Here is a 25,854-nt window from a genome sequence, read left to right on the forward strand (position 1 = left end):
CAGGTGGCACCCAGAAACAAAGTCCTGAAGGGTGAGGCAGCACCCAGAAACATGTACATGAAATGACTGTTGCTACACAGAGCGCTTTAGGGAAAGCCAAGAAAGCAACAAAAAGGTGAATGGGACACCTTTATAAAAATGTCAAAAAAGACTTTGTACAAAAGTGAAAAAGACTTTAACAATAAAATAAAGAGTTTTGGCAATAAAAAATAAAAGACTTTGACAATAAAATGAAAGACTTGTCTGAAGGTGTGTGTGTGTGCGTGTGTGCGTGCGTGCTTGAACCAGAAGGACAGTCGCTTGGTTGGTTGGTTTTCATTGTGCCCGGCAAGGTGGGCTGTTTGTATTGTCTCTTTTTGTCCAGTGCAGATGATGCAGAAAAATGTCAACAATGTGGGTTCAATCCCTGTACTGGCTGTGGTAGTGCATGGAGGCCTGCCTCCTCGCCCTTGCCTCTTGCTTGAGGAGTGGTAATCCTCAAGCCCAACTGGGGATGAGCGACGATAATATGATAGAATTCTTCATCAGGATGGAGAGTGACGTAGTTGATTCTGAGACGAGCGTCCTGAATCTTAATAAAAGAAACCAAGAAGGTTTGAGGCGCGAGTTGGCTGTGACGGATTGGGAAATGTTACTTAAAGGGATGACATTGGATAGGCAATGGCAAACATTCAAACAGCACATGGATGAACTGCAACAATTAGTTATTCCTGTCTGGCGCAAAAGTAAACCCTGAAAGGTAGCCAAACCATGGCTTACAAGGGAAATTAGAGATGGCATTAGATCCAAGGAAGAGGCATACAAATTCGCCAGAAAAAACAACAGACCTGAGGATTGGGAGCAGTTTAGAATTCAGCAAAGGAGCATTGATTAAGAAGGGGAAAATAGAGTACGAGAGTAAGCTTGCAGGGAACATTAAAACTGACTGTAAAAGTTTCAATAGGTATGTGAAGAAAAAAGATTGCTGAAGACAAATGTAGGTCCCTTACAGTCAGAAACAGTGGTATTTAGTATGGGGAACGAAGAAATGGCTGACCAACTAAATGAATACTTCGGTTCTTTCTTCGCAAAGGAGGACACAAATATCATACCAGAAATGTTGGGGAACACAGACAGGGCTTAGTGAGAGAGAGGAACTGAAGGAAATCAGTATTAGTAGAGAAATGGTGCTGGGGAAATTGATGGGATTGAAGGCCGATAAATCCCCAGGGACTGATAATCTACATCCCAGAGCACTTAAGGAAGTGGCCCTAGAAATAGTGGATGCATTGGTGGTCATCTTCCAAGATTCTAAAGACTCTGGAACAGTTCCTCCAGATTGGAGGGTTGCTAATGTAACCCCACTATTTAAAAAGGGAGGTCGAGAGAAAACAGGGAATTATAGACCAGTCAGGCTGACGTCGGTTGTGGGAAAATTCTAGAGTCCATTATCAAAGATTTTATAGCAGAGCACTTGGAGAACAGTGGTAGAATCGGGCAGAGTCAGCATGGATTTATGAAAGGGAAATCATGCTTGACAAATCTACTAGAATTCTTGGAGGATGTAACTAGTAGAGTTGATGAGGGGGAGTCAGTGGATGTGGTTTATTTGGACTTTCAGAAGGCTTTCGACAAAGTCCCACATACGAGATTAGCATGTAAAATTAAAGCACATGTGATTGGGGGTAGTGTATTGCGATGGATAGAATATTGGTTGGTAGACAGTAAAGAAAGAGTAGGAATAAACAGGTCTTTTCTGAATGGCAGGCAGTGACTAGTGGGGTACCACAGGGGTCGGTGCTAGGACCCCAGCTATTCACAATATATATTAATGACTTAGATGAGGAAACTAAATGTAATATCTCCAAATTTGCAGATGAGACAAAGCTGGGTGGGAGGGTGAGTAGTGAGGTGATGCAGAGAGGCTTCAGGGTGATTTGGACAAGTTGAGTGAGTGGGCTAATGCATGGCAGATGCAGTATAATGAGGATAAATGTGAGGTTATCCACTTTGGTAGCAAAAACAGGAAGGCAGATTATCATCTGAATGGCTATAAACTGAGAGAGGGGAATATGCAGCGAGACCTGGGTGTTCTCGTACGCCAGTCGCTGAAGGTAAGCATGCAGGTCCAACAGGCGGTAAAAAAGGAAAATGGCATGTTGGCTTTCATAGCGAGAGGATTCGAGTACAGGAGTAGGGGATGTCTTGCTGCAATTATACAGGGCCTTGGTGAGGCCACACCTGGAATATTGTGTGCAGTTTTGGTCTCCTTATCTGAGGAAGGATGTTCTTGCTATAGAGGGAGTGCAGCGAAGGTTTACCAGACTGATTCCTGTGATGGCGGGACTGACATATGAGGAGAAATTGAGTCGGTTAGGATTATATTCGCTGGAGTTCAGAAGAGTGAGGGGGGATCTCATAGAAACCTATAAATTTCTAACAGGACTTGACAGGGTAGATGCAGGAAGGATGTTCCCGATGATGGGGGAGTCCAGAACCAGAGGTCGTAGTCTAAGGATATGGGGTAAACCTTTCAGGACTGAGATGAGGAGAAATTTCTTCACCCAGCGAGTGGTGAGCCTGTGGAATTCGCTACCACAGAAAGCAGTTGAGGCCAAAACATTGTATATTTTCAAGAAGGAGTTAGATATAGCTCTTGGGGCGAAAGGGATCAAAGGATATGGGGGGAAAGCGGGAATAGGTTACTGAGTTGGATGATCAGCCATGATCATAATGAATGGCGGAGCAGACTCGAAGGGCCGAATAGCCTACTCCTGCTCCTATTTTCTATGTTTCTATGTTTCTAATGGGGAGAGTTTCCTTTGGGGCTATGGCTACAACAAGCTCAGGATTCATGAGACAAATTCTAGTATCTCCTTCAGTGTATCCACTCATACCAGCTAACTAATTACAGACCAGAGATTGAACCTGGAATATTCTTGGTTTATACAAGATGGGGCTGTTTTCATGATTAGTCTTTATTTATCTACTGGATCCCTGAAGGAGCCAGGCAATGGTTTTGTTGATTTTATTTTAAATACCAGAGGTTAGTTTTTTTTTCATTATCTCTGCCTTATCACTGGTTTATGATTTTGTTCCACTTCAATCTTACTAGAGTGGCTTTGAGTGGAAAATGTTATTCTTATTCTGCATAGTAATCCTTTCATGGTGTGTCACATGGGAATTTATTGCACAACCTTTTGTTATTGTGACTTTCAGGGTGCTCATGGGGAATGTGGCAGAGGGCAACTATTATGTTACTGATGTTTCAAGCATAAAACAGTTCTGGGTACAATAATCTCTGACATACATGTGCAAAGATTCTCTGTTCTTCATTTGTTATGGGGTTAAGTTGACATCAGTGCACTTTGTGATGCCCTGTGGTCATTTACATGCTAAGTGATTTAAAATGTTCGATAAAATGTACTTAAATCTGAGCTCGGCATGAAATGTACCTTTAGAACAGTTTTATTTGGGCTGTAGAGTTTAGATGCTAATTTTCCAGTGTGTTAATCAAACACTCTTTTTCTGAAGAGGGAGTGGAAAAAAGGCTATTGAACGATTTCAGGAAGTATTACAACTGGGCGAATGTCACAAGTGGGCTGATTGCCAGCAAGTATTGATGTTACCTTGATAAGTAGATGGGCATTCTGAAGGACCTACATCATTTTGCAAGCTTGAGTGGAAGTGAAAAGTTCGAGCAATTTGGACCCATCATTTGATGAGACTCTGGCCTTGAAGTCACTCTCTTCTACTTCTTAATATGCATTGGAGATTTTTATATGTCTGTAAGTATGTTTTACTATTTTTCAGAAATGGAAATATTTTCTTCCACTTGGCACATGTTAGGTCAGGGTGAGCATCAAGTTGACTTTGTCATGTTATACTCACTTGGACTATCATTGGTATTGCCTAGTCCATTTTGGAACCTGTTTATTGTAAAGTTTTCAAGATTTATTGTTGTCCTGTCATATGAATTGAAAAGACTCCTGGCTTTTGGTACTCATATTTTAAAAAAAGGTTGGCAGAAGCTTATTTTCACGATATAATAGGTGATATATTTTATGATGCCTTTTTTAAAGTCTGTTGTGTTTGTGTATGTTGTAAAATGACACCAGAGAGTAATACAGTGTGATATCCATAGAAGGCTGTTGAAAGTAGTGTGATCTTGTTATTGCAGGATTACATGCAACATACATTATTGGTAGAGGGAGCTTTCAGGCAAATAAGTCACTGAGTAATGTTGGCCCAATTGTTCTTGTGAGCACAAGTAAGCAATCAGCCTAATTCACAAAGTTCTCAGTTTGTTCCAGATTGTATTTGTTTCACTTACTTTTGTCAATAGGTTAATTCAAAAGAAGGGAAGATGCAAAAATGTGCTTCCATGAGGAAGTTCTCTGGTGAGCATGTTGTGGGAGGGTGCAAAGTCAGTACAGTACACTGAAAGCGGGATGGGTGTGGGGTGGAGAGAAGTCGAAAGAGATATAGAGAATCAGGGTATAGTGAAAAATGGGGGAGGGAGATTGAAGAAAGAGAGAGTCCATGAAGTTATGCAGGGAAACAGGTATGTGAAGAACATGGCTGCTGCAGCAAATGACCAGAAGCTTTGCCATCATTTTCTCCTGAATTATGAACTACTGAGGAGTTTGAAGTTATTTAAAACTGTGACAGTTCTTTATGGTGCAGGTATCTTCAAGGCTAGTACTTGCAAGAAGATAAACCACTTCAGCTGAACAACATGTGCAATAAAGAAAACTCACTGTTAATTAGAACAGTAGTGGTTGATATATGTAATATATTAATAATATATAGATAATATATAGAGTAACTGCCTGAATGTCAACACACAAGGTAGTAATTGAATCAGGGGCCTTCAGGTGACATCAGGAACTGACATGCAGATTGCTTGTCAGTTGAAGCCAGTGTTAAAATTATTGGTTGTAATATGACAGACATGTAATATTGTCTAGACCACACTTTGTTTTAATATTGATGCAGGCTACTACTTTTTATATTGTACGATTGTTTGAGCTCCCAATCGTTACTTTTTGTCGTGAAATGCCTTGTAATATCACATGTCCCATGTTGTCTTATTGGCACTGTTTTCATACAGATAACTTAGTAAAATCTCATTAGATTCTTATTTAGAGATAGTTTTTTCCCCCCAAAAATATGTTATTTTAAATACAGGGTATTAACCATTCTAATCAAGAAAATATGTCTTTTAATACTCATAATTTTCCACATTTGTTATTTAGGACTTCCAAAGCTATGTAACCATTAATTTTTTATTCCTCCCATCCTACTATCTTTTTATATTGTACCTTGATTTTTAATTCTCCTGGTAGTTATTATCATATTGAGCATTTTACTGTTAATAGGATGCCAACTGTATTAATGTAATCATTTATTCATGATACCGACATATTTAATGTTTGATGGGGCAATGTTTTAACTGCTATTTTACCATTAGTAGCAGATGGTTCTGCAGCTGTGGTGTGACCTTTTGAAATCCTAACTGACAGATGAGTGAAAAGGAGTTTTATCTTCTACTGATAACTGATTTCCTCTCGTCTTTCCAATGATTGTATCATCTGTCTGATTATATACACCTTGCTGCATAGTAATAGTAATGACACATTTATAGAGCTTCATGTAGCATACAACTATTATTCCCTTTATATTTCAAAGCGCCATACTAACCCTTTGTGCTTGAACCATTAACACCAGTTGTAATAATTTTAGGAGCCAATCTCCCAATTTTATCAACTTCAATTTAACTTAATTACAGTATTGTTGAGATCCACTTTTTTCCCTTTAGGATTAAAAGGTTAACACTGCTGAATGCTATTTTGTTGTTTTCAGTTTCGCTTCCCTTTTCTTTTTTGGTTTCCATTTTCTTTGTATGTTTTTGTTTCCATCTCTTTTTGTGAGCACACTCCATTATGCATGTGTTCTGTGTGTTCTCTCACACTTTCTCTCTGTCTCACACACACCTGAATTAAAGGGGAAATTGTCATTCCTTCAGTCTGTGTGGTTTCTAATCTAGACCCCAACATGAAAAGAGAGTGCACCATCTCAAAGAACACTCAGAGATGGATTTTGTGGTGGAGGCACCCCGTGCTGTTAGTAAGATCCTAGCGATGGCAGGAAGAGGCCCTTAATTGGCCGTTAATAGGCCACTTAAGGGCCTCAATTGGCCTCTGGGTGGGAACACTGTCGTCTGCCTATCTCGCACCCAGGAAAATCACTTGGCAATGGACCCTACACCCCCCAGACTCCCCCGCCACCTGTCGCGATTCTGTGTGCCTCCTGCCTCAGGGAGGTGCATAAAATCCAGCCCTCGGACCTTACTTCATGTTATGACTTTTAAAATGTGTAGTTGGAGGGACATTTTATTTGAAAGTAACTTGTAAAATCCATGTTTGGTTGTGTTTGCAACTATTTTAGAAAAAGGTTCAATTAAATGCACTTAACAATGCAATTGGATTTGTTTTTCTATTTTTTGATTGCTGAAGTGGGATGCAGTAGACCTACATTACATTCTGATTTTGGGATTTGACCCAATTAACTACTTTCTGAAGGCTGAATGGTGAAAATTTGGGTTAAACCCAAATGTGGAATCTGTATGGGTAGAGCTGAGAAACACTAAGGGGCAAAAAACGTTAGTGGGTGTTGTATATAGATCCCCAAACTGAAGTGGTGTTGTTGGGAATGGCATTAAACAGGAAATTAGAGATGCATGCGATAAAGGAACATCTGTAATTATGGGTGAATTTCATCTGCATATAGATTGGGCAAATCAAATTAGTCATAATACCATAGAGGAGGAATTCTTGGAGTGTATACGGGATGGTTTTCTGGACCAATCTAGAGAACAGGCCATCCTAGGCTGGGTATTATGTAATGGGAGAGGAATAATTGACAATATAGTGGTGCGAGACCCCTTGGGGACGAGCGACCATAATATGATAGAATTCTTCATCAAGATGGAGAGTGACGTAGTTGATTCTGAGACAAACGTCCTGAATCTTAATAAAGGAAACTACGAAGGTATGAGGCGCGTGTTGGCCATGACGGATTGGGAAACATTACTTAAAGGGATGACGGTGGATGGCAAACATTTAAAGAGCGCATGGATGAACTGCAACAATTGTTTATCCCTGCCTGGCACAAAATTACAATGGGAAAGGTAGCCAAACCATGGCTTACAAGGGAAATTAGAGATCGGATTGGATCCAAGGAAGAGGCATATAAATTTGCCAGGAAAAACACCAGACCTGAGGATTGGGAGCAGTTTAGAATTCAGCAAAGACGGACCAAGAGATTGATTAAGAAGGGGAAAATAGAGTACGAGAGCAAGCTTGCGGGGAACATAAAAACTGACTGTAAAAATTTCTACATGTATGTGAAGAGAAAAAGATTGGTGAAGACAAATGTAGGTCCCTTACAGACAGAAACAGGGGAATTTATTATGGGGAAAAAGAAATGGCTGACCAACTAAATGCATACCTTGGTTCTGTCTTCACAAAGGAGGACACAAATATCATACCAGAAATGTTGGGGAACACAGGGCTTAGTGAAAGAGAGGAACTGAATCAGTATTAGTAGAGAAATGGTGTTGGGGAAATTGATGGGATTGAAGGCCGTTAGATCCCCAGGGCCTGATGGTATGCATCCCAGAGTACTTAAGGAAGTGGCCCTAGAAATAGTGGATGCATCTTCCAAGATTCTATAGACTCTGGAACAGTTCCTACAGATTGGAGGGTAGCTAATGTAACCCCACTATTTAAAAAGGGAGATAGAGAGAAAGCAGGGAATTCTAGACCAGTCAGCCTGACATAGGTTGTGGGGAAAATTCTAGAGTCCATTATCAAAGATTTTATAGCAGAGCACTTGGAGAACAGTGGTAGAATTGGGTAGAGTCAGCATGGATTTACAAAAGGGAAATCATGCTTGACAAATCTACTAGAATTCTTCGAGGATGTAACTAGTAGAGTTGCTGAGGGGGAACCAGTGGATGCAGTTTATTTGGACTTTCAGAAGGCTTTCGACAAAGTCCCACATAAGAGATTAGCATGTAAAATTAAAGCGCATGGGATTGGGGGTAGTGTATTGTGATTGATGGAAAATTGGCAGACAGGGCGGCACAGTGGCGCAGTGGTTAGCACCGCAGCGACCCGGGTTCAGTTCTGGGGACTGCCTGTGCAGAGTTTGCATGTTCTCCCTGTGACTGCGTGTGTTTCTGCCAGGTGCTCTGGTTTCCTCCCACAGCCAAAGACTTGCAGGTTGTTAGGTAAATTGGCTATTGTAAATTGCCCCTAGTGTAGGTAGGTGGTAGGAGAATGGTGGGGATGTGGTAGGGAATATGGGATTAATGTAGGATTAGTTTAAGTGGGTGGTTGTTGGTCGGCACTGACTTTTTGGGCCGAAGGGCCTGTTTCAGTGCTGTATCTCTAAATAAAAGAGTAGGGATAAATGGGTCTTTTTCCGAATGGCAGGCAGTGACTAGTGGGGTACCGCAGGGATCGGTGCTAGGACCCCAGCTATTCACAATATGCATTAATGATTTAGATGAGGGAACTAAATGTAATATCTCCAAATTTGCAGATGACACAAAACTGGGTGGGAGGGTGAGTTGTGAGGAGGATGCATAAAGGCTTCAGGGTGATTTGGACAAGTTGAGTGAGTGGGCTAATGCATGGCAGATGCAGTATAATGTGGATAAATGTGAGGTTATCCACTTTGGTAGCAAAAACAGGAAGGCAGATTATTATCTGAATGGCTATAAACTGAGAGAGGAGAATATGCAGCGAGACCTGGGTGTTCTCGTACACCAGTCACTGAAGGTAAGCATGCAGGCCCAACAAGCGGTAAAAAAGGCAAATGCTATGTTGATCTTCATAGCGAGAGGATTCGAGTACAGGAGCAGGGGATGTCTTGCTGCGATTATACAGGGCCTTGGTGAGGCCACACCTGGAATATTGTGTGCAGTTTTGGTCTCCTTATCTGAGGAAGGTTGTTCTTGCTATAGAGGGAGTGCAGCGAAGGTTTACCAGACTGATTCCTGGGATGGTGGGACTGAGGTATGAGGAGAGATTGAGTGGGTTAGGATTATATTCACTGGAGTTCAGAAGAGTGAGGGGGGATCTCATAGAAAGCTATAAAATTCTAACAGGACTTGACAGGGTAGATGCAGGAAGGATGTTCCCGATGATGGGGGAGTCCAGAACCAGGGGTGATAGTCTAAGGATACGGGGTAAACCTTTCAGGACTGAGATGAGGAGAAATTTCTTCAGCCAGAGAGTGGTGAGCCTGTGGAATTCACTACCACAGAAAGCAGTTGAGGCCAAAACATTGTATGTTTTCAAGAAGGAGTTAGATATAGCTCTTGGGGCGAAAGGGATCAAAGGATATGGGGGGAAAGCGGGAACAGGTTACTGAGTTGGATGATCAGCCATGATCATAATGAATGGCAGAGCAGCCTTGAAGGGCCGAATGGCCTACTCCTGCTCCTATTTTCTATGTTTCTATGTTACAAAACCCTGAGATACAATTGCACTTTGCTTTTTGGATAAAATAGTACAGGAGAATGACGTCACTCCCTGCACTTCAGAAATGAATAGAATGATTTTTTACATGTAATGTGCTGCTCCCATTTGCATAAAAAACCTACTCTGCTTCAGTGCATCCTCTGATGTGGCCTGGATTGCACTGTGTTTTTGACTTCTTGTGGTTTTCCAACTAATCCTAAAGTTTTCTAATTAAAAGAAAATGTGTTGTAGCAACGTATATCACAAATGTCTCAAGTTTTCACATGCAGCGTATTACTTTTAAAGTAGCTGTGATTGTTATGCAGAGAAATGTAGTCACCAGTTCATGCACATCAAAATTCCACGTACAGTAATGAGGTGAATAAGCAGTTAACCTCTTTTTGTGATGTTGCTTCAGTGCAAAATGTTGATTCGGATACCAGGAGAGTTCTTGGTACCATGAGACTTTTTAACATCCATCTGAATAACTGAAATGGGCCTGTAGGTTCTTGGTTTACCATCACAACCAAAGCCCAGTGCCTCCAACAGTGCAAGACTCTCTTCAGTACTACACTGGATGTCAAATCAGATTATGAGCTCAAATTCCTTCTAAAAACCTCTAGGCCAGAGGGGAGAATGCCACCAATTAAGCCAAGCTGACATCTTCACAAGTTTTGCATTTCATTTTTGACCGGAAAAGACACGGATTTCCTTTCATTTTTAATTTTTGACAACTTCTTTTTAAATTTTGTGTCCCAAATTCAGGATTTTCCTTTCAGACCCTGGAAATTGAAAAGCCTGATTAGTGAGGTGTCAGGTGTAATTACTTTACTATTACTTTTTATTAGTGGTACGTTAAGGATCAAAGACAGCTGAAGGAAGGCAGCTGGGCCTGAAAGTGACCGAGGGGGCGCCGCTAATAGCATGAGGTGTCTGGATAATAGTGGGAACAAGTGGCCGAGGCAGCAGCAGACATGCTGAGCCCATGATCTTTCCTAAGCTTTTAATTTTGTTTTCAATTATGTTGTCACAGTGCAATGCAGGTTATTTACACAATACAGCACTTTGTTTATACATAGTACATAATTTGACAAAGGCTGCTAGGTTGTGCATGGACTTTAGATGATTCAGGTAGTTCACATTCACGTTCATTATGTTTACCCGGGGTGAGGGGGGTGGCGTGGAGACAAAGGTGTTTCAGGTGCATTACTGTAATGGTTGCGTAGCTTTTCCCTCTCCCGCCACCTGCTCCAAGCCATCACAACTTTCTTTCGGCTGTGAGCTAATACCTACAACATGTATAAACCATCGTGCATTTTATATGATTCAGAACATCTGTACCACTAAATCCAGTGTTGACAGATAAATGAATGAAATCCTGTGGTAAACCTGTCTTAGTAGGTTAATTATACATAGGCTTTAGTGAAGCGTTTGACACTCTACCACATAAGAGATTACAAGGGTGAAAGGCACAGAATAGGAGGGAAGTTGTTGAAGTAGATAAGTAACTAGTTGAGTCAGAGGAAGAAAAGGTTGAAAGAGCAGCTCTGTGGAAAGAGCTGACTTGTGTGCATTGGACTGTTCTGCAGCTGTTGTATGATATATCTCTGATAACAATCTTATGTCTGACACACTTCCTATAAACTCTTGCCATTTTAAGTTTCTATGTCACATTTACAAAGAAACTGCCAGTGTAAAGCTGATCATGGTATAAATATATCCTCTGCCCTATTGGAGGTTTAGCAGTGCCGCCCAGTGGCTGGAGGTTATAGTTACAGTATGTAAGGTTTACAGGGGTAATTTCCATTATAAATGTGGTTATTAGGATGTGTGTACATAATGATTTGGAGCAAATGGTGGCAACAAAGCTTTTCAATTTTACCAATAAAGCTAAATGAGGAGGGACATCAATAGTGGAGAACAAGTGGATCTGTTGCAGAAGGATCAAGTAATGAAAGCTCTGGAAGGGAAAACAACAATGGGAGTATAGAATAAGTGGGAATAGTCTTTAAGATATGACAAGGAAGAGGAATCTGTGAATATTAGCAGCACTCTTAACCAATCAGCACAGTACACAGAAGTAACTTGAGGGTTCACCCCTCCCCCCCATAGCCATCAGAGTGCAGAGTTCACCCTTCCCCCACCATACCCATCAGAGTGCAGAGTTCACCCCTCCCCCCCATAACCATCAGAGTGCAGAGTTCATCCTTCCCCCATCATACCCATCACAGTGCAGAGTTCACCCTTCCCGCACCATACCCATCAGAGTGCAGAGTTCACCCTTCCCCATCATACCCATCACAGTGCAAAGTTCACCCTTCCCTCACCATACCCATCAGAGTGCAGAATTCACCCCTCCCCCAGCACCCATCAGAGTGCAGAGTTGACCCCTCCCCCACCATACCCATCAGAGTGCAGAATTCACCCTTCTGCCCCACCATACCCATCAGAGTGCAGAGTTCACCCTCCGCCACCATACCGACCAGAGTCCAGAGTTGACCCCTCCCCCACCATACCCATCAGAGTGCAGAGTTCACCCCTCCCCCACCATACCGATCAGAATGCAGAGTTCACCCCTCCCCCACCATAACCATCAGAGTGCAGAGTTGGCCCCTCCCCCACCATACCCACCAGAGTCCAGAGTTGACCCCTCCCCCACCATACCGATCGGAGCGCAGAGTTCACCCCTCCCCCCATACCCATCAGAGTGCAGAATTCACCCCTCCCCCCCATACCCATCAGTGCAGAGTTCACCCTTCCCCCACCATACCCATCAGAGTGCAGAGTTCACCCCTCCTCCACCATACCCATCAGAGAGCAGAGTTCACCCTTCCCCCACCATACCCATCAGAGTGCAGAGTTCACCCCTCCCCCACCATACCCATCAGAGTGCAGAGTTCACCCCTCCCCCACCATACCCATCAGAGTGCAGAGTTCACCCCTCCCCCACCATACCCATCAGAGTGCAGAGTTCACCCCTCCCCCACCATACCCATCAGAGTGCAGAATTCACCCCTCCCCCACCATACCCATCAGAGTGCAGAGTTCACCCCTCCCCCACCATACCCATCAGAGTGCAGAGTTCACCCCTCCCCCACCATACCCATCAGAGTGCAGAGTTCACCCCTCCCCCACCATGCCCATCAGAGTGCAGAATTCACCCCTCCCCCACCATACCCATCAGAGTGCAGAATTCACTCCTCCCCCCCATACCCATCAGAGTGCAGAGTTCACCCCTCCCCCACCATACCCATCAGAGTGCAGAATTCACCCCTCCCCCCCATACCCACCAGAGTGCAGAATTCACCCCTCCCCCCCATACCCATCAGAGTGCAGAGTTCACCCCTCCCCTACCATACCCATCAGAGTGCAGAATTCACCCCTCCCCCATCATACCCATCAGAGTGCAGAGTTCACCCCACCCCCACCATACCCATCAGAATGCAGAGTTCAACCCCCCCACCACCAAACTCATCAGAGTGCAGAGTACGCCCCTCCCCCCCATACCTATCAGAGTGCAGAGTTCACCCCTCCTCCACCGTACCCATCAGAGTGCAGAGTTCACCCCTCCTCCACCATACCCATCAGAGAGCAGAGTTCACCCTTCCCCCACCATACCCATCAGAGTGCAGAGTTCACCCCTCCCCCACCATACCCATCAGAGTGCAGAGTTCACCCCTCCCCCACCATAACCATCAGAGTGCAGAGTTCACCCCTCCCCCACCATACCCATCAGAGTGCAGAGTTCACCCCTCCCCCACCATACCCATCAGAGTGCAGAATTCACCCCTCCCCCACCATACCCATCAGAGTGCAGAGTTCACCCCTCCCCCACCATACCCATCAGAGTGCAGAGTTCACCCCGCCCCCACCATACCCATCAGAGTGCAGAATTCACCCCCCCCATACCCATCAGAGTGCAGAGTTCACCCCTCCCCCACCATACCCATCAGAGTGCAGAGTTCACCCCTCCCCCACCATACCCATCAGAGTGCAGAGTTCACCCCTCCCCCACCATACCCATCAGAGTGCAGAATTCACCCCTCCCCCACCATACCCATCAGAGTGCAGAGTTCACCCCTCCCCCACCATACCCATCAGTGCAGAGTTCACCCCTCCCCCACCATACCCATCAGAGTGCAGAATTCACCCCCCCCCCATACCCATCAGAGTGCAGAGTTCACCCCTCCCCCACCATGCCCATCAGAGTGCAGAATTCACCCCTCCCCCACCATACCCATCAGAGTGCAGAATTCACCCCTCCCCCCCATACCCATCAGAGTGCAGAGTTCACCCCTCCCCCACCATACCCATCAGAGTGCAGAATTCACCCCTCCCCCCCATACCCACCAGAGTGCAGAATTCACCCCTCCCCCCCATACCCATCAGAGTGCAGAGTTCACCCCTCCCCTACCATACCCATCAGAGTGCAGAATTCACCCCTCCCCCCCCATACCCATCAGAGTGCAGAGTTCACCCCACCCCCACCATACCCATCAGAATGCAGAGTTCAACCCCCCCACCACCAAACTCATCAGAGTGCAGAGTACGCCCCTCCCCCCCATACCTATCAGAGTGCAGAGTTCACCCCTCCTCCACCGTACCCATCAGAGTGCAGAGTTCACCCTTCCCCCACCATACCCATCAGAGTGCAGAGTTCACCCCTCCTCCACCATACCCATCAGAGAGCAGAGTTCACCCTTCCCCCACCATACCCATCAGAGTGCAGAGTTCACCCCTCCCCCACCATACCCATCAGAGTGCAGAGTTCACCCCTCCCCCACCATAACCATCAGAGTGCAGAGTTCACCCCTCCCCCACCATACCCATCAGAGTGCAGAGTTCACCCCTCCCCCACCATACCCATCAGAGTGCAGAATTCACCCCTCCCCCACCATACCCATCAGAGTGCAGAGTTCACCCCTCCCCCACCATACCCATCAGAGTGCAGAGTTCACCCCGCCCCCACCATACCCATCAGAGTGCAGAATTCACCCCCCCCATACCCATCAGAGTGCAGAGTTCACCCCTCCCCCACCATGCCCATCAGAGTGCAGAATTCACCCCTCCCCCACCATACCCATCAGAGTGCAGAATTCACCCCTCCCCCCCATACCCATCAGAGTGCAGAGTTCACCCCTCCCCCACCATACCCATCAGAGTGCAGAATTCACCCCTCCCCCCCATACCCACCAGAGTGCAGAATTCACCCCTCCCCCCCATACCCATCAGAGTGCAGAGTTCACCCCTCCCCTACCATACCCATCAGAGTGCAGAATTCACCCCTCCCCCCCCATACCCATCAGAGTGCAGAGTTCACCCCACCCCCACCATACCCATCAGAATGCAGAGTTCAACCCCCCCACCACCAAACTCATCAGAGTGCAGAGTACGCCCCTCCCCCCCATACCTATCAGAGTGCAGAGTTCACCCCTCCTCCACCGTACCCATCAGAGTGCAGAGTTCACCCTTCCCCCACGAAACCCATCAGAGTGCAGGGTTCACCCCTTCCCCACCTCGGTGGCACCAGCTCACCCTGGACGGAAAAGTGAAGGCGCATGAGTGCCAGACGACGTGCTGAAGATCGGGAACTAAAGATAAGATCACTGTGGTTTCGATTTTAATTCATGCAAATATGTAATTTAAATATGCTTACACGAATCCCATCACAGCGCAGCGGAGGGACCACCATGGAGCTTTCCCACTGCTGGGAAGATTGGGCCTGGCAATCCTGGTGTTGGGTTCCATGATGGCTGCTGCCGCTCCGATTTACCGCCCCCCTTCCCCCCTCCCCCCCACCTCGGAACCTGGCGTCGGGCTGGTAACAAATTCCAGCCCTTAGTTTCTAAGGTCATTTGAGGCATATTGGAAGGGGTGGGGTTATAGATTGGTTAAATACATCTAGTCATGCATCATGGGTTAACACAGTGCCCGCAGCTTGATTGATTGTGTTGTGGAATCAGAGAGGAATTTCCCAGTGATTTTCTGAAATTGGCATTGTGACTTTCTCTTCTGTTTTTTTTTGTGCCTTTTCCCCAGTAGAAAGCATCCCTAGCAGGGAGGGTGCACTATTATTTAAGGTGAGTATGAATAAGCCTGATGGTCCTTTCTTATCTTTTTGTATGCTTGTATCTTGCATATGACTGGCTCAAAAGGATACTTTTTGACTGTTGTCCTGAGGATGATGTGAAAGGAATGAACAAATGGGGATTTATGAATTTAATTGTAGTTTCTTGTCATTTGACTCTGGTTAGGTTTCAGCATGAATGCATTTAGTGGAAATTGATTTCTAATATATCATCTCTAATTATTTGAATGAGAATATGTCTAAACTTCTGATGATGCTGAGGGTTGTCAGACCTTCATTTCTTCTGCATGGAGCATATGTTTCCTTTATTGCTTGTACGTATTCACTTGTGCTGTATAATTAGATGAATTGAATTAGCTAAAGATGGGTAAACAGTTTATGTACCTTGTTAATTGGCATCATTATGTTTCTGAACAATTACATGATTCTGATTGTGCAGCATTTACACCAGGATTATTGTTTGAAGAAGAGAATCTAGTAACATGTACTTTTTTCCTCCTAGGTGAGGTGAGGAATGGATACCTTAGGTGGAAGCTCCAAAGCCAATTCCTGGGCAAATATGCAGTTTGACCAGCCATTTACATTCACCTCTCTGGTATTACCTTATTATTAATGATACAGTGATCAAAACTTGTTATAGTTAGTCATTGTAACAACCTTTCAAAAGCCGAACAACCTCACGTAAACAACAGTTATAGGAATTGATATGGATGTTTGCTTTCTAATCTAATGCGTACACATAGGTTTATTAGCACGAATGATTGCTGTGCAACATTTTAAACTCTCAGTCGTAATAGAACACAATCAGGTTGCTGTGGAATGTCTGGTTTCCAATTGAACTGGACTGAAATGGTATACTCATTAGTGGGTCAAGGGACAGGATGCAATTATTGTGATCACTAAGTTCCATGAATATTAAATACTAGACTCATATTGTTTAAAGGCTGAGGAAAAATTAAGAAAATGTTTGTGTAAACCCAGTTTAAATAAAATAAACATTTTCCTGGTCAGAACAAATATACTTGCACTGTTCCAAAATTAATTATTGTTTTATTGTATAAAGGATAATCTTTATCTTTAAAAGTAATCAAATATCGCTGCTAATTAGGACAATTCCGTTTCTCCAATTTTAGCAGATTGGATCCTTCAGAGGACTTGTAATGAGGAAACTTTCTTTGCTGGTTAATGAAGAACTTTTTGTGCTCTCTGATACTTCATATATAGCTTTGGTATGGTCAACGTATTGCGTCCAGGTCGTTGTGTAGGTAGAAACAGACAGGGAGCCGACCAAAGGAAGATGGACACCATTACCCATTGAGCTTTCCCAATAACCATAAAAGAGTGATGGGTATTCCTTCACAAGATAATTATAGAAGAGGTCATTCAGCCCATTTTCTTTTCGACATGCAGAGAGACACTATATTTTCCCCCATTGCAGTATCTATTTGTTAAATCATTCTGGGGTTTTTGCATTTATTACACTGTCTGTTCTTCCTGTTATCAGTCTTAAATTGACCTTTTACTAGTTTGAACCCCTGTCATTATGTCCTACGCTGGCACTTTATTTGAAACTAATATTTACTTTTTCTATACCATTAGCTACCTTGTATACCTTGACAAGATCACTTCTCAGCCACCTTCACTCCAGGCTGGAAAGCTCAATGTTCTCCAGTGTTTCCTCCTAACACTTTGACACTAGGAATCAACCTGTGGCTCTTCTCTGCACCGATTCCAAAACTTCAATGTTTCCCTTGTTTCTTGTTCACTGGAGATGGCCATGGTACTTCAGTTGAGGACTGACCAGAACATAATACAGTTTAATCACAACCTCTTTTTACTGGTACCCACTGTGTTAGCCATGTGGTTCGACATTCTATTGGGATTGTCAATTGCTGCTTTTCATTGGTGGATATGTTGAGTGTCGAGTCTACTAAGACTCCTAGCTCATCTTCAACTTCATCCTTAGTTATTTCAACACCATTCATTTGGTCCATGGATTGTCCACTTTTCCTTGCTATATGCAGTATTTTACATTAAAATTTTACATTTTGCATTAAAAGTTATCTGTTCTTTTTGTGCCAAAATGCATAGTTTGTCCAACTCATTCTACAGTTTCTGAGCTCCCTCCTTCAATTCCACTATCCCAACACCTAGTTTGCTATTGTCATGAAGACCCCCACCTGCCAAGAATGAGGCATATTAATTTTGTCACATGGACATTAATTTTAAACTGTTGCTGGAGTGAAGAGATGACTTGTTTAAAGAGATCAACTGTAGCTAGACAGCATTTGCATACGAAGAGACAGTCGCCTAGGAAAAGCCAATGGGCAATGGTGACTCACATCTTGTTGGTGTAAGAGACAGCACTACACCGCACCCCCCCCCAACCGAGAACTTTGAAATCCACGAACTGCAAGAGCGGTTGTTCCCAAAGATGGGATTAGTCACATGACTAACCTCCTGGCCAACTTCGAGTTTTGAATTATGGTCACAGGACAATTTAAAGACAGACTGCAGATTATAACTGAACCTGGAACAAGAGAGCCTCTCTCCTGGCTGTCTCTCTCTCGCTTTCTCACAAACCTCCGGACCCACTGAAGTCGCTTAAACCTCAAGAGAGAAAAGATTCCTACACTGAAACAAGTTAAAGCGTGCACTGGGCCCCAATAAGCAGTAAGGATTTCTGGCAACCAAAGACTCCACACTGAACTCAAAGGACTGTAAATAGACCCAGTTATTGCCTCAAACTTTTCCCCTTTATTCTTTCTACTTTTTCTGTCTCTATCTGCGTGTGTGATTATTGCGTATGCATGCTAGCGTGTTCATGTCGCGTAATCGTAGTCGTTAACCATATTAGAGTTTAAGGTTAATAGACTTCCACCTTTCTTGTTTAAATCTAAGAAAACCTTTCTGATTGATTTCTTTGCCTTACAATTGGAAAGCAGTGAACAAGGATTCACTGAGGGGGAGCTAAAACACTTTATTTTTAAAAATTAAATCCTGTTACAGTTAAACCAGGCAAAAGCTGGGAGGGAACCCCTAGATCCCTTTCTCACCTGGTCGTAACAGAAATTTGGGGGCTAGCGTTCTAGATTTGACCCACAGCAATTGAGGAAATTGGAAGGGGGAAGCCAAATTGCTCCCAATCAAAAGAGAAAAGATTTCAATACAGGTTTTCTTGTGGTTGTGTGTACTAGAATACTAACATGTCTGTGACTGAAGCCAGAAGCTCCCCAAGCCAGGGTGAAATCACTTGGGATAAGTTAAAAGCATTCTCTATCGAGGAGTTGAGAAAAATGGCTGAGCAGAGTGGGATCACTGTCCGTGCCAAGGCTGGAAAGTCTGAACTCCTGAGACTAGTGGCCAACTATTTTGCCCTTGAATCTGAAGAAGCCGAAACAGGGTTAGAAATAGACTCTGACAGGCGATTGCGGGCAAAGATACAATTGGAACAGAGGAATCTTGAATCTGAGGAAAGAGAGAGAGAGAGAGAGAGAGAGACAGAAAGAGCCTTCCAGAAGGAATGCGAGGAGAGAGAGCTGAGGCGGCTTGAGTTAACTCGGGGGCAACAGAGTAACCCCAGTGAAAGCATGGCCAATATGGAGGAGCTTAATTCAGGGCTGGGTAAAGAATTGTTAAAACTTTCCCATTTGATCCCAAAATTCAATGAGGGAGATGTGGAAGCGTTTTTTGTATCTTTTGAAAAACTAGCAAGGCAGTTAAAGTGGCCAGCTGAGGCTTGGACTCTCCTGCTACAAAGCAAGCTAACCAGAAAAACCCATGAGGTTGATTCCCTGTTGCCAGATGAGAGCTCACCAAATTATGAACTGACAAAAAATGCTATCCTCGGGGCTTATGAGCTAGTACCAGAAGCCTATCTCCAAAAGTTTAGAACCCTCAAGAAGCAAGCTGATCAAACTTACCTGGAGTTTGAGAGAAATAAGCAGCTGGCTTTTGACCAGTGGCTGAGGGCTCTTAAAGTACAGCCCAGCTATGAAAATCTCAGAGAGGTAATTTTGCTCGAGGAATTTAAAAAATCTCTCCCACTCTCCATATAGACACATGTAGAGGAACAGAAGGTTCATAGAGCTCGGCTCGCCACAGTGTTGGCTGATGAGTTTGCTCTCATTTATAAGTCAGTTTCCCAGGGGAAAGCCTTTCCTAATCACCCCCACAAATCCGAAAAGGGCAAAGGGTGGGAACATGATAGAAGCCCAAGCAGTCTTGGGAGGGAAGGAAAAGCAGGAAACACAGGGGGTCCTCCTCCAGCCAAAAAGGAAGGTGCTGTAAGTAGGAGTGAGACCCAGAGACCTGTGTGCTTCCATTGTAATAAAACAGGGCATCTAAGAGCTGACTGCTGGAAACTAAAGGGAAAACCTGTAGGGTTAAATCAGGGCACACCTGCTCAGTGAAGGAGAAGGGACCCTGATGGAAAGCACAGCAGAACAAGCTGTGGCTTTAACTGCAGTAAGACTGAGATCCAGGAAGCTTACGGCTGCAAGTGCAGGAAAATTTAGTAGGATTCCTGAAGATTATCAGGGTTTTGAGTCTGAAGGGAGGGTAACCCCATACCCCTTGGTGGGGCAAGCAAGCCCAAAGTAATCCTCAGGGGCACAGGGGCCATGAAATCCTTTTTACTGGGAAAAGGCCTGACCTTTCCCCCAGAGAGTGCAGTAAACACCAGAATGATGGTGAATGGTATTGGAGGGCAGTGTCTGCCTGGACCTTTACAGTGGGTACACCTGGAGTGCGACCTGGTTTCGGGACCGGTGACTGTAGGGATTGCCCTAGTTTGCCTGTGGATGGAGTTGACTTGCTCCTAGGTAATGATCTGGCGGGGACGAAGGTGGTAGCTTCCCCAGTAGTGAAAGAGAGACTGCAGGAGGTCAGAGAGACAGGGCAGTGGCAGGAGACGGTCCCCTGCAGTTTCCCTGAATGTGTAGTGAATCAGGCCATGATCAAACCAGCTCTCCCAGAGGAGACTGAATTGGCACTGCAGGCAAATGACCATGAGGTCTATCTGTCTGAGACTTACTTTGGAAAATTAGAAGACCCAGGGAATGAATTAAATGAAGCTTCCCTATCTGTGGCTCAGCGAGCCGACCCAGTATTGCGAGATTTAGCACAGGCTGCCCAGTTTGAAAGTGAAGCAGAGGGAGTCCCTGACTGCTACTATTTAAAGAATGAGGTACTGATGAGGAAATGGAGTTCACCTCACAGACCTGAGAGCAAGGAGTGGACAGTGGTTCACCAGTTAGTGGTGCCACAGAGATACCGGAGAGAAATATTAAGAATGGCCCACGAGACTACAGTGGCTGCACATGTCGGTATACAAAAAACCTAAGTCCACATAAAAGAGCAGTTTGACTGGCCAAAACTCCACAAAGATGTGGTGGAGTACTGCAGGAGTTGCCACAGGTGCCAGGTTGAGGGGAAACCCCAACCTGCAGTGAAATCTGCATCCCTAAGTCCTGTATCGGTGTGTTTGGAGGTAAAGGCCTCCTACCCGATCCGAACCCGACGGGACTCACCGACATGTGTCGGGTTCGGGTCGGGTCAGGTCGCTCCTCCGGGTTCGGCTTTCAGGCTTGGGTCGGGTCGGGCCGGGTCCGGGTCCGGGTCAGGTCGGGTCGGGTTTGGGTTGAAAACACGCAGGAAGTCTTGCATTTTGCTCTGCTGGAGTGGAGAGTGTAAAAGTTGAAAAACTTACCTGAGCTGGAGTCCTGGACGTCAAGGAAGGAAACTCTGAGTCTGCGCAGTGAGCGAGTGAGCGTCTCAATGACGTCATCATGCTCACGTTGCAGCTTCCTTAATCCAAAAGTGGTACAGTGAGTGAGTGCACTATGAAATCAAATATTTGAAGGACCCTCCAGCACAGGGCTGGTGAACTGTAAGGGACACCTGCTGAGAACAAAAGGGGACAGGCAGGCAGAAGGCTGGCAAAAGGTTAGAAATGAATGAGGAAAAAGGGACCATGACGACAGGATAAAGGAAGTCCAGGAAGAATCCCAAATGGAAATCCGTACTGTCCAGTCAGCTAACCTTGAAATATTTGAAAAGTTAGTCCCCACATCCTCCTATATATATGCAGATACCCCACCAGAGTTACTAACAGCATTTACAGGAAACTGCAGAGACAAAGAAAGTCCTCAAGAGGGCAGAGAAATTGTGAGGGTGATGCCTCACCTAGTCGAAGTGCCGCAGGGGTGTGCAGTAGAATCTGGACAAATGCCTGAAAGCAGGAGTGTCCTCTGAGACAAAGGGAAGATTAGCAAGGAATTCACCCCCACAGTCAGGAGAAAAGAGAACGAACCATCCCCTAAGGTGAAAAGCCATTGTATGATTCACCAAAGCACTGAAAGAGAGTTCAGAGTAGAACCACTCACTGCCTCTGCCCATGAGCAGTACTCCACTTTAGGGCTAATTAAATCTAACCCTCCCCCTGCAGACCTCAACAAGAACAAAGGCAGCCTAGGCAGTCATGGAAATGTGCAAACTGAAAAAGTTCCCCAGAAACCACACATTTACCGGGATGCCAAAAAGGGCAGTTTAAAGCAGCACTGCTACCAGGAAAAAAAACAGGTTGTACCAATTTGCAGGATTCCTGAATGAATGAGAGAGATGCACGTGTGTTTTCCTTTACATATGTTCTCTCTAGTCCCTAGTAATGAAATGCTCTTTTAAAAAATCGCATTTCATTCTACCAGGTGTGGAGGTGTTATGAAGACCCCCACTTGCCAAGAATAAGGCATATTGATTTTGTCACATGAACATTAGTTTTAAACTGTTGCTGGAGTGAAAAGATGACTTGTTTAAAGAGATCAGCAGTGGTTGGAAAGCATTTTGCATACAACCAGACAGTTGCCTAGGAAAAGCCAATGGGAATGCTCACTCAATTAACAGAGATTGGTCTGGGCAGTGGTGATCTACATCTTGTCGGTGTAAGAGACAGCACTATATCCCCCCACCGAGAACTTTGAAATCCACAAACCGCAGACGCAGTCGTTCCCTAAGAAGGGGTTGGTCACATGACTAAACTCCTGGCCAACTTGGAGTTTTGATTTATGCTGACAGGACAATTCAAAGACAGACTGCAGATTGCAACTGAACCTGGAACAAGAGAGCCTCTCTCCTGGGTGGCTCTCTCTTGCTTTCTCACAAACCTCCGGACCCACTGAAGTCGCTTAAACCTCAAGAGAGAAAAGACTCCTACATTGAAACAAGTTAAAGCGTGCACTGGGCCTGAACAAACAGCAAGACTTTCCGGCAACCAAAGACTCAACATTGAACCCAAAGGACTGTAAATACACCCAGCTATTGTCTCAAACTTTTCCCCTTTATTCTTTCTATTTTTTCTGTCTCTATCTGCGTGTGTGTTTATCGCATATGCAGGCCAGCGTGGTTGCATCACCTATTCGTAGTCGTTAACCGGATTAGAGTTTAAGATTAATAAACTTCCATCTTTCTTGCTTAAATCTAAGAAAACCTGTTTGATTGATTTCTTTGCCTTACAATTGGAAAGCAGTGAACAAGGATTCACTGAGGGGGAGCTAAAAACACTGTGTTTTAAAAAATTAAAACCTGTTACAGTTAAACCAGGCAAAGGCTGAGAGGGAACCCCTAGACCCCTTTCTCACCTGGATATAACACTATCAGAAAATTTGACTAATTTGCATTGCGTTTCTGAATCAAAATCATTGATGTAAATTAGCAATGGTAGTGGTCCCATCACTGAACTCTGGGGAACCCATGGAGTACACTTCTATCCCCAGCTGACATAAGCTCCTCTTTGGCCGCTTGCCTTGTATTGCAGGTTAACTATAGTAATATACAATTATCGGATTTCACTTGAAAGGAGAAGCTGAACCAAATGGTTTGGGCCTTTTCGATTTAGAAAATGCATTATTAAATTGGAAAGAAGCACAGTGGTGCAGTGGTTAGCACCGCAGCCTCACAGCTCCAGCGACCCGGGTTCAATTCTGGGTACTGCCTGTGTGGAGTTTGCAAGTTCTCCCTGTGTCTGCGTGGGTTTTCTCCGGGTGCTCCGGTTTCCTCTCACAGCCAAAAGACTTGCAGGTTGGTAGGTAAATCGGCCATTATAAATTGCCCCTAGTATAGGTAGGTGGTAGGGAAATTTAGGGGCAGGTGGGGATGTGGTAGAAATATGGGATTAGTGTAGGATTAGTATAAAGGGGTGGTTAATGGTCGGCACAGACTCGGTGGGCTGAAGGGCCTGTTTCAGTGCTGTATCTCTAAAACTAAAAATTATAAATGCAAGGCATTATTGTTGCTGCTGTTATGTGCAAGGCTTGTGTTTGTCAGTCCCGATTGTACCTACGAATTTAGTGTCCGCAGAAGCGCTGGTTGCATTACTATTCAGCCTTGCTGAAGACAGAGGTCAATAGACTTCTAGGTATTAAAGCTATCAACGGATATGGGGATAGTGCGGGAAAATGGTGTTGAGGTAGAAGATCAGCCATGAATGGCGAAGCAGGCTCGAGGGGACAAATGGCCTACTCTTGCTCCTATTTCCTATGTTCCTATATTTTCCTCCTTCTTGTCACCTAAGCCTATGATCTAAAACATTATGTGTTTAGTATATGGGAAATGGAGTTACAGATGGCAAACAGTCCTCCCCTTCTGTAAACTATTTGTTAATAAATAATACCTGTAATTTCACTAATCACTTGTCAGTTCAGAGGTTGGGTCTTATCAGCCTAAAGTATTAAATAGGTCTACTCATGAATAGAGTTGTTTACAGAAGGAAGAGTTTGTTAACTTTTTCCAGGCTTTTCACCCCAAATGCCTAGTTGAATAAACGAGGCAGATTGGACCATTTAAACTGTTCTTGCAGAATCTGAGCTAAAATGCTGCTCAGAGAGAAACATACAAACTTGTTGCTCAGGGAGAGCAAAATGATATTTCTCGTAAATCTGTAAATATATAGAAATTCATTAATTGCCTTCACTACTGAATTCAGGAAATGGAATTCCAGTATTGCTGGCAGTTGCGCAACATTTATGTTCAGGAATCAACTCTTAGACCATTCTCACCAGTTTGTCGTGTGTTAACTGGAAATGTTCTGTTGGTTTGTCAATGCTCAACCACTTTGTGGTTAAAATATTAGCATATTAAAATACCCTAGGTCCGATGGTGATCTGTGGGGTTCTAATTGCAGGGGGAGGGTCCCATGGTGATCAAGGGGGTATCCCGATCATGGAGGCAATGTCCAATGCTGGTCAGGGGGGATGCAATGGTTTTCAGGAGTGGGGAGCAAACACATCGTGGGTGGGGTTGGGGGTTTACTAGGTAGCTTGCTGAGCTTTGAGGAAGTACTCCTCCTCTTGGCCCACCAGCAGTGATGTAAAAGAACCAACTTCATGGAATCAGACCCTCTCACCTTCTTTAAGCTGTTGAGTTTCCTGAAGCCTGGGAAACATGGCCGCCTGTGTTTGAAAATAGAATGACAGCTAAAGTGAAGGCAGGTAGCCTCAATACAATATTTAAATGACCAATCTGCTTCCCCTGAATAGGTTGGTCACCCACCCTCGTCCTGCCTCCATTAAAGCTGAAAGTGGGCCCAATGTCTGCTGATGTCCATCTTCTCTTGGTTGGGTATTTATTTGCCCCTACTCACATGGTGATCCTGGACAGCCTGGCCAAAACTGCACTTTTCATCTGTAACAGTTAATCTGAGTTTGTACTTCAGTGACATGGGCAAGTGCTTTTTCTGACTAAATGTATCTACACAAACAAGGGGTGGGTGTATTGCCCAACGCTCCATTCAACCAGCCGCTGGAATGTAGCGGGTAGATTTTTCATCCTGAATGGCACGACTGTGGGTGAGGATGGAATTAGCAAGGCTGTAATCATGCTCCCTGCTAAATTACCAGCTGACACTCAGTCGAGGCTCAAATTTGAATAATGACCTGGAGCTCCAAGACAGCAGCCATTGGCGATGGACTGAACCCAACAAGAAGTCAGTGGAGGGAAGGAATAATGGGTGCTCAGAATTAATGAGAAATACCCTTCTAACAGTTTAAATTCTTTTGTATGATGATTCATTAAAATGCAGTTTTTGATTAAAATATCTATAAACGGTCAAAAATGATACTGAGCCTGGCATTTCCAAAAGAATACGTTCTTTATGATTCCTTCTCTGACAGGCTAAAAACACCCACAAAAATAAAAGGGCTCTTATTTTATTTTGATGGATTTGAAAGGCAAATTGAAAGGAGTGACTATCCTTTGTTT

General features: G+C 44.4%; 1 protein-coding gene across 9 annotated transcripts in view; it reads left to right on the forward strand.

Moving 5' to 3' along the window:
* The window catches only part of stambpl1 (STAM binding protein-like 1), a 92,925-nt gene that overhangs the window by 17,635 nt on the left and 49,436 nt on the right, over positions 1-25,854 (forward strand). For 2 of the 9 annotated variants that reach the window (XM_068052532.1, XM_068052536.1), the window contains exons 2-4: positions 3,514-3,767; positions 15,555-15,592; positions 16,103-16,195. In XM_068052532.1, coding sequence (XP_067908633.1) covers positions 16,115-16,195 — 81 coding nt within the window. In that variant the 5' untranslated portion in view covers positions 3,514-3,767; positions 15,555-15,592; positions 16,103-16,114. Of the gene's footprint in view, positions 1-3,513; positions 3,768-15,551; positions 15,593-16,102; positions 16,196-25,854 lie in introns of all 9 variants that reach the window. The other 7 variants (XM_068052538.1, XM_068052539.1, XM_068052540.1 and 4 more) reach the window with 5 other exon arrangements.

The sequence above is a fragment of the Heterodontus francisci genome, chromosome 20 (genome assembly GCF_036365525.1).
Source record: "Heterodontus francisci isolate sHetFra1 chromosome 20, sHetFra1.hap1, whole genome shotgun sequence".
Taxonomy (NCBI): Eukaryota; Metazoa; Chordata; class Chondrichthyes; order Heterodontiformes; family Heterodontidae; genus Heterodontus; species Heterodontus francisci.